Source organism: Solanum stenotomum, chromosome 9, assembly GCF_019186545.1.
Source record: "Solanum stenotomum isolate F172 chromosome 9, ASM1918654v1, whole genome shotgun sequence".
Taxonomy (NCBI): domain Eukaryota; kingdom Viridiplantae; phylum Streptophyta; class Magnoliopsida; order Solanales; family Solanaceae; genus Solanum; species Solanum stenotomum.
Genome location: NC_064290.1, coordinates 45,662,773 through 45,673,380, shown reverse-complemented (window position 1 = coordinate 45,673,380; position 10,608 = coordinate 45,662,773). Strand labels below are relative to the sequence as shown.

Sequence of the window (10,608 nt, the reverse complement as noted above, 5' to 3'; positions counted from 1 at the left end):
AACTCCAACCCAATTCTCTATTTTACTCTCTAAAAAGGAATGTTTTTCTCTCTCCTCAATTTTATATTATTATTTCTATTTCATTCTTATTTTCTTATTTCATATTATAAATCCTTTATTTCTTTTTTTCCAAATAATTACTTTATATAATTTTTAACGTGATATAAAATTATTTTTTATTCTAAATTTTTAAATAACATAAATTGCAAGAAAATATAATATAATACATAAATTAGGGGACAAATTCAAATAAAAGTGACATACAATTACATAAACACTCAATTTTCAAAATTATTACGTTGCTCCCATAAATGCTCTATTAATGCATTACGGAGTTCAAAATGAGCATTTTTGTCCTTAATTTTTTTATGTCTAGCTAAAAATTGTTCAAACCGGAGATTTTCATCTACCACCATTTCAATAGTTGGAGTTGGAGCCTCTATGGCATCTTGAATTGGTGCATTAAGATCACGTTCATCCTCAATTATCATGTTGTGCAGTATAATACATGTAGTCATTATATCATGTAGCACTTCCTTTCTCCAAAAACGTGACGGTCCTGCAATAATTGCAAAACGTGATTGCAAAACTCCGAATGCACGTTCAACATCTTTTCGGCACGATTCTTGTTTCATCGCGAAATATTTCTTTTGTTGGGAATGAGGATCACGAATAGTTTGAACAATTGTAGACCATTTAGGATATATACCATCAGCTAAATAATAACCCATATCGTATTCTTTTCCTTGAATAACATAATGGGCGGGAGGCGCAATACCGCTAGCAAGATTGGAAAATAAATGTGATGACTCTAAAACATTAATATCGTTATTGGTGCCAGGCAAACCAAAATAAGCATGCCATATCCAAAGGTCATAATCAGCAACAGCTTCAAGAATAATTGTTGGTGATCCACTACGACCTGCGTATTGCCCAGCCCATGCCGTTGGACAATTTTTCCATTTCCAGTGCATGCAATCTAGACTACCTAACATTCCTGGGAAACCACGTTGCTCACCAATGTGTAGAAGCCTCGCAACATCGTTAGGTGTTGGTGATCTCAAATATCGCTCACCAAAAACCTCTACAATAGCTCGACAAAATCTCTTCATACTTTCAATCGTAGTTGACTCTCCAATTTTCACGTATTCGTCAGTGGCATCCGCTGGCAAACCATATGCCAACATTCTAAACACAGCAGTAATTTTTTGCAAAGTAGATAATCCAAATCTACCTAGTGCATCAATGCGTTGTTCAAAGTACGTGTCGTGATCTTTAATTGCATCAACGATACGAAGAAACAAATTGCGGGACATTCTATAACGACGGCGAAATATTGCATCATTAAAGCGTGGTGTGGCTGAAAAATAATCACGAAATAAATTATCATCTGCCGCCTCACGATCACGATTGATTACCACATGACCTGGAATGGAGCCACCTATGAAAACTTCATTAGTATGGTTTTGTAGAACTTGTTGGAACATGTAGTTGTTCATACGTAGTTGATTTATTAAATTATCATGGTGTTCTGTACTAGGAAAAAAATCCAAATCTAACGAAGATGATGACGAAGAAGAAAAATCTTCATCATTATTATTAGAACAATCTCCAAGATTGAAATTCATTTTCAAAGGACAAACCAAATTACTTTAATATGTTTTGAAATGAAATGAATGTGCAGACTTCAAGTGGTAAATGGTATTCATTATATAATATGTAATGTTTTATCTAAAAAATATTAAATGTACTGATGAGAATCTCATCCAACCGTTTATAATAAGATGAAATCCATCTAATGGTGAATATGAAGATTACATTCTATCTTAATACGGTAAAATCTTATCCACACGGTGTATACATTAAACGAATACAATTTTTATTGTTACGTAATAAAGTAAAACACGAGTTAATTAATTAAAATTGCGTAAAATGAATTATTAATTCAAACACATGAGATGCATGTATTAGATTGTTGTATACATTATGTGCGGATAAATTTTACTCGATTAATATCTACATATAATTTTTTTTATCTAAAATAACTTTGAGATAACTATGAGAATCTCATCCTACGGTTAAAAATATGGTGAAATTCATCCAATAGTAAAAATCAAAATTACATTCTATCCTATTTATCTACATGCAATTTTATTTTATCTAGAAGTAATTTTTTGAGATAAGGATGAAAATCTCATCCTATGGTTAAAAATATAGTGAAATCCATCCCATGGTGAAAATGAAGATTACACTATCCAATTAATATTTATAGATAATTTTTACTTATCTAAAAAAAAATTTGAGATAAGGATGAAAATCTCATCCAATGGTTAAAAATAAAGTGAAATCCATCCCATGGTAAAAAGCAAAACTTACGTTCTATATGTATAATATTATGTTATGTATTGTATTGTTATCTTGTATTTAAATTATTATGTTATGTATTGTATTGTTATCTTGTATTTAAATTATCATATCATGTATTGTATTTTTAAATTAAATTTTTTCATCTTGCCATTTTAAATTTGCGTATTCTTTATAATGAAAATTAATAATAAAATAAAATTTTATTATTCACGAAAATTAGAAAAAAAAATTAAAATACTATTAATTTGAAATTAAAATAGTATATATTAAATAATGTTTTTAAAAAATATTATGTTACATTTAAAAAAGAATTATGAATATTAGATATTTAATTAATGGAATTATATGAAAAATAATATGTTAACTACAAAATAATAGAAAATAATAATAAAATAATGAAAAAGTGAAATAGAGAGGTGAATAGTAGTTCTCCAATTTTGGAGAACTACTATTCACCTCTCTATAAATGGAGAATAGAGAGTAATTTAGAGGGTGGTTGGAGAGCCCTTTCTCTATTTTACTCTCCAAATATAGAGAATGGAGAGTAAAATAGAGTGGGGTTGGAGATGGTCTAAGTCATCACTTTGTTGCTAAGTAGGATTAGCAACATATTTCGTCATTTAGTAATAAAATTTGTCCGTCGCTAAATTCAGTTATTTAGTAGTGATACATTTATTAATTTATGTAAAATGACAATATAAAATACGGTAAATTATGCAAAATATCAAATCATAAACTTTACTTATCATCCTTTTAGTCTAATTTTAAAAAAATTACCTAAAATGGTCATTCAATCATATTTTTTTCAAATAAATAGCCACACAACCGTTTTCTTCTTCTTCTTTATCTTTCTTCGCCCTCTACCTCCTCCTCCTCCGCTTCCTCCTCCTCCTTCTTTTCTTTGTTGCTTTTCTTTTTCTTTAAAATTTGATGTACCTCAAATGTGAATTATTTGAGCGAATTATATATTAAAAGACCCGAAATATCGAGAGAGTTTCATAATTAAAATGTGGGATTGTTTAGAGACAATTTTGAGTTGGTCGGGATTGAATAGTCAATTTTGTATAAACTGTGTATACTTCATGTATAGTTAAACTATATTCAATATTCATCTTTTTGAGTGTATCATAATGTATAGTCAATGTATAGCTTATGTATACGTAAGCTATATTGTATAATCAATGTATACTTTCTATGATTTTTGACTATTATTTTTTATGTAAATATAAACATGACTATATTTGTTGTAAGCTAATATTACTTTATTATATATATTGAAACTAATTATTTTACACTCGTAATGGATTAAGTTTTTCACAAACTTGTAATAATATAAGTTATATATAATGAAAATGTAAAACAATTTCACTTATGAATAGCGTACAAAACTTAATCTCTTGTAATTATAACAACCTAAGTCCACATAATCTAAGTTTATGTTGAGATAATTGAAATAAGTGTAAATTTCATATATGACATATATTATAGTACTATTTTCAAGATATGACAGTAGATTTAGACTTTCAAGCTATAACATTAAAAATTTCAGGTTATAACAAATTTACAAAAAAAAAGAAATATTTTTATTAATTGGAAAAAACTTTTAAAAAAAAATGAAATTTTTTTAAAAAAAAACGGAATTAGAAATAATAAAGAAAAAAACTGAAAAAATGGAAATAGATGTATTAATTAAATTTGAATTGATTGATGATAATTTTTAATTAGCATAAATTTAGGAGATTCAAACTAATTAGGAATATTTGTTTTCCTTAATTCACTCTAATCTGTTAAAATTAATTAAAAAGTCTTATTTTATCCATTTTCAAAAAAACAAAATAAAACCAGATGTAATTGATGTTGGTGCAACATTTAATGATCTCTGTTTTAAATTGTAAGATTCGTTTATTCCATTATTTATACAGATTGTATACAACTTCATACATCTTTAAAAATACTTAATCCACACTTGTTAAAACAATATAATTTACAATTAGGTTGTAAATTGTCCAGGATGAAAAAAATGTAAAACAAAAATGTAATTGAGGTTGTTACAAAATACAATTATCACTATTTTACATTGGCATAATCGCTTATACAAGGTATTTATACATGTTGGATACCAACTTCATTTATTTTTTATTTTTTTATTTTTTTGTGTTAGAATATGAATTTGGATGCCAAAGGTGTACATTTTGGATACCAATTATAAGTCAGAGTTGGTTCATGAACTCTAAATTAGTAGTATGATTTCTTTCTAGTTAATAAGACATTGTAAAATCATAAACTCTAAATGTTGAATCCAATTTGTATGCTTTTTGTATATAACTGTTATCCCGAGAATTATTATAGTCAATGTGTAATTTATCTTTAGAATGGTGTATCCATTTGGAATGCAGTCTGTATATAACTAGTAGCCTGCAATTACAATAGTCAATCTGTAATTCATATGTAATTGGTATCTATTTGAAATAAAACAGTGGATATTATATATATCAAATACTTAAAGCTGTAACAAACACAAAAATATCGTCCAAAAGTAAAAAAAAAAAAACTTGTAATTCTAGAAAGTCTAAGGTGCAATCAACTATCTCAAATTTGATCTCCGTGATTTTGGTGTGGGATAATTGCTGGTATTCGGAGCATGTTCNAAAGTTAAAAAAAAAACTTGTAATTCTAGAAAGTCTAAGGTGCAATCAACTATCTCAAATTTGATCTCTGTGATTTTGGTGTGGGATAATTGCTGGTATTCGGAGCATGTTCTTTTGCTATGAGGAGTCCATCAAATTTGCTAGCAACAGTGCCAGTTACTTCACTCTCACTGGTCACGCCATCATCATTCTTTGTTTTTCCATAATGCCATATGATTGTGGCATACCTTTGACGATGGTACTTTGCATCGATATCAACAGAACGCATATCAAAAACTCCATTACTGATGTATTCAGCAAATAGATACGTGTACAAATCACAATCACTGAAAAATTTTTGAAAGAAAAATCATTTTATACCATTTTCATACCAATGTTAAAAATTTAAATACATTAATGAAGAAATTGAAAAAGAAAGCTTCCTATTAGAAAAAAATCTCAATTTCATATCAATATTAGTCATAATTCATACAAAACAGAGTAATTTAACAATTCATACCATTTGCATACCAATTTAACAACTCATACCATTGGGCTACTGATATCAAACCAATTTCATACCAATGTCAAAACACAATTCATACCATTTGCATACCAATATTATATCACATTTCATATAATATCCCAAAATCATATATTAAAGTGAGATTCATATAAATATCATTCACATTTCGTACAAGTTTCACCCAAACAAAAGTTTCGAAACAACAATAAGCATAATGTGATATTTTTAGCAAAAATATCACTAATTTGAATAATGTGAAAAAATAAATTAAATATAATACTTACCCTAACAACTTTTTTTTTCCTCTTTTGGATATTCGAATTTCTGATTCCTTCTTTTTTGTTGTTCTTCTTGTTAATGGTTTTGAAGATTGAGCAATTTCTACATTTGTTGCTTTTTTTCTTTTTATTTCACTAACAAAATCAGAATTCGAATCAAAAGGGGTTTCTACAATTTTCTCCTTCCTCTTCTTCCCCTTTTGATTTGCCGGACTCACAATTTTCTTTGCTTCATTTTTTTTCTCCTTTTGATCCTTCGACTGAGAGGAACCACACTTTGTAGGAATTTCAACATTCTTCGTGTGTAGATCTCATCCCACCATTAAATCATATAAATGTGGGAGTTCTACTGATTTTCTTTTTGAATGAAGAAGACGAACGTTGAAGATGGTGAGAGAGAAAAAGTTAGTTCTCTGTGAGAAACGTGGGGGTGGGGGTGTGGGATTTACGTGTGGGTAAAAGAGGAAGGTGGGGGTTGCTGTGTGAAATCTGGAAAAAAATTCCTAAAATGGTGGAAGAGATAATGACAATTGATTCTCTAATATTAATGTTATCCCTAAAATGGTGGAAGAGATAATGACAATTGATTCTCTAATATTAATGTTATTTCTCTTACTTATTAATTATAATGTAATTATAAAAATAATAACTAATTAATTAAATTAAATAAATTAAATTATAAATTAAAACTAATCTGTTAATATTTGTAATTAAACTGTTATAAGTAGTAATATAAAAAAAGTACATCTAAAGGTTGTAATATTAAGCCTTAAATAGATATATGAGGTGATTTTTCCTTGAAATAAATCTACTTAATCTTGAGAAGCATCTTTTGGACCAAATATTTCTAGTGGCCCAGCTTGCAAAAATGGTTTTAAAGCCCACATCTCTGTTAGTCTGATGAGCAAACCTTCAAAATTAAAAGTTGTTAAACTTAAGTACAATTAATACATAATATATTTGACAGAGAGAATGAAAATATATTGTTTGACTTTCTGTATTTTAGATTTTTTAGATATTTTTATTGTTTAAAAGGTGATAAATCAAGAAAATAAAAATAGAGATTCATCTTATTATATTATGGTATAAAACAATATTAAGAAAAGATAAAATATATTATTTACATCACACGAACGAAAATAAATCAATCAAGATGAAACTCAAAAACTGAATTTACTTAATTTAAGTATCCAATAAAAGTAATTTAGTAAAACATAAGTGAGGGAAAATAGCTACTAACTTATAGCTTGCCACTCAAGATAGTTGGCTACCTTGTAGTTTACTAAAAATTTATGAGAAGTTTGGTTATCGCATATTCAATGTGTAATAAAAATAACATTATAATTTTGGGATAAGTTATTATGTGATTTTATCCCAATCAAACATGAAATAAACTCATTCTAAAATTAATCCCGAAATTAGTTAATCCTTATCCCTCATACCAAATGAGCTATTAAGGTGTGTTTGGTATGAAGACGCGAAAAATGTTTTCTTATTTCTCATGTTTGGTTGACCAAAATTTTTAGAAAATATATTTTCTAGGAATTGTTTTTTTTTTTAAAATAAGGAAAATAACTTCCTTTTTGGAAATAGGGAAAAACAAGTTCGATAAGTGACAATCTATGTTTATTATATCATTCCCGCTCAGTCAAATTCCTCAAACTCCTACCTCTTGACCATCTCACCCCTGCCATCCTCGAGGCCGCATTCCCATCCCCTCCTATCCCTATAGTGTTTTTCTAGATTATATATATATAAATACTCATACAATGATACAATATTTTTTTTTAATTTCCCTAACACTTAAAAAATATTTTCTATGAAAAATAATCTCCTACTACCAACACATCCTAATATAGTAAAACATAGCATGTTTTATGTACGTTGAAAAATCAACCCATCAACTGTCATGTGTTTTGCAGACCAAAAATAATAATTAAAAAGATAGAAAAACATTGATAATGATAATAATCCATATTTTCCAACCAAATTTTTTAATAAATAAATGGGAAAGAAAAATATGATAGAATTAATACATTTTAGGTGCCACTAAAGTCAAATAGTTTATTTTGGAAAGATATTGATGGAATATACCGTAAAATTGGTGTACAAAATTATTTTTAAAGAATTAAAATTGTGAACAAAATGCCGAATAGATAGCTCTCTGATTGACTCAGATCAGAAGACACGACTAGTTAGAACTTAGAATATTATGACGCCATAATTTGGGTGAACTTCCGATCACCAAGTGAGATGGTCAATATTGTTTTTAATTCCATAAAAGCATGAGTATAAATTGCATGTTTGTTCTTCAAATGAGTTGATTTTTAATTGGTAAATTTTTCAAAAGAGCAATATTTTAGCTTTTAGTGGAACTCCTTCGCAACAGTTTCATTATTTATTAAAAATGTCATTATTTTAATTTGTTAAGGGATTAGTTATGTATTTATTTTATTTTGATTAATTTGAAAGAATACAAATAATAAATAACAGAATAGAGAAAATCATGGAACAAAAAAAATCAAAAAAGGTAAAAAAGATTTTAAATACAAATCAGTTACGTTTTGAAAAGAGCATAAATAGTCATTTTTTCGTCGAGCGTTTTTTTGCTTTCTTCTTAAGAACATCAAAAAAAAAATTAAAATAATTTAGTTTGTCTTCCAAATCATTCATCTAATAACTTTCAAAACTTCTTCAAGTTGAATACAACATATTTTTGAAACAGAAATTTTCAAAATTGACAACTATAAATTTGTCGAATCCAGTGAACAATCGAAAAACAATCAGGTATTTTTTTCGATTTTTTTATTTGTTTGGATGAGATTTTCGTATATGTCGAGTACAAGAGTGTTGTTTTTTTTCCTGATTGAATCAATGAAATCTTTGTATCCATTGGGATTTATAGCTTTTTTCGGATGTTTTGTATCTAAATTATGATGTATAACGAATGAAATTGTTTTTTTTTAGTTTAGTAGATGTTTTTTCTGTTTGAATGCATACAATAATTTGTATCCCATTAAGTTAATGTAACTAATCAATCATGAACTATATGTTTGTAATGACCCAGACCCGAAAGGTCATTTTGTGATAATTTTGAATAATCATTTAGCAATAGTTAATTAATTTACGGGTAATTTAGTTATTATTAATAATAATGGGTCAAGTCTGAAATATTAAAATAGATTAGTAGGAACTATTGCTTTTAATACATAATTAATTTAGAAAAGAAAGTAAAGAGAAGATAGGAAATTAACCTGTGCGGACACGGCGTGAACACAGAAGGACGAACTGCTCCTCTCCTGTAAGGCGAATTTCAAGTTAAATTTACAGATTTGCATATAGTTGCATTAATTGCTCCTACAATGCCTGCACTAATTGCGCATATATATATTAATAATAATGTTTGAGAATTAGATTGATTTTAGGGTTATACTTTTAGCGTACTGTTTTTTCTTTTCCTTTTCAATTGAGTTTTATAATTCTATCATTATAAAATTTGTAGAAAATTGATGTATGTTATTGAAAGATTTTTTTTATATAGTTATTGCATTATAATTCAAAGTTTTGACATATTGGGATAGCTAATTAAATATAAGGTGTATTATATTATATGGAACTTATTAGGGTTGTAGTGTTTTGAGAAATTATGACTTAACCCTAGGCTTGAAACTTGGAGAATATGATAATTGGAATGTTAGTTGACATCAAGATTTTTGGAACTTGATTATAAACTTGGGTGAATTTTTGGGTCAAGGCTAAACACATAGTAATACGAGTGTTGTTAGTATTCAGAATCTTATTGTGGTTACTTATTTGAATATATTGCTTTGAGTTGAAAGTTCAACGAGATGGGAAGACTCGAGACCCGGAGTGATTGTTCAATTAATTTGAGGCAAGTGGTTTTCTAAACCCTTGTTAAGTGTATGGAATTCATGTATTTCATTGTAATATGTGTTTAGGGTAATGAGGCTTGGTGATGGGCTGACTTGTCCACATTGATTAATTCTAATGATGAGAAAGGGATAATAAAAGGCAATGTGATCAATTGTTTGTGTGATGTGTTGAGAATTGTTTGAAAGGCTTGTTGAATCATTGTTGATGTTGTATCCTGATTGTGTTGTTGTGAATTGTGCAATGTTTTGAAAATGGTCATCTCTTCATTATTTGTGTGAACATGTCATTTGCATTGTTCTGAGACATGGTTGTGACAAGTGTTATGTGCATTGAGAAAGAATAAGAAAATAAAGAGCATGCACCATTTCGAGGGACGTATCGCGCGCCGCGATGGATACTATATTTCGAGGGATGTGTCGCGCGCCGCGACAGATACTATATTTCGAGGGACGTATCGCGCGCCGCGATAGATGCATGGACAGATATGTCCCCCATGGGTCCCAGACTGAGAGACAGCGGGTGTGTATCATTAGGTCAGACATGCATCACTATACTTGACATTGCATTTCATTGCATTGCACTTCTTTATTATTGGTGAACTTGATCTTGTGTGTTTCTGATCTTGCGAGTGCCTTTCTATGAAACTTGTGACTGATGAATATTTGGCTTATTGTTGAAGATATGCAATTGTTAGAGTGTTGTTGTTGAGGATATGAAACTATTGTTGTTGTTGAGGATATGAAATTGTTAGAGTGTTGTGTTGAGCTATATGCTTTGTAAATTGTGAACTGTTGTGTTGGGCTGGTACTAAGCAGGTTGTAGTTGTGGAGGTGGTAATTGATAAATATTGAGCTTGTTGTTGAGAATATATGATTGTTAGAATGTCGTTGTTGAGATATGTGCTTGTAAATTGTGA

General features: G+C 28.6%; 1 protein-coding gene across 1 annotated transcript; it reads right to left on the bottom strand.

Annotated features, from left to right (window-relative positions):
* Positions 1–212: 212 nt before the first annotated feature.
* On the bottom strand, positions 213–1,676 carry LOC125877888 (protein ALP1-like). The gene has a single exon (XM_049559178.1). The coding sequence runs from the start codon at positions 1,626–1,628 to the stop codon at positions 279–281; it is 1,350 nt and encodes a 449-aa protein (XP_049415135.1). The 5' UTR covers positions 1,629–1,676; the 3' UTR covers positions 213–278.
* Positions 1,677–10,608: the final 8,932 nt, after the last annotated feature.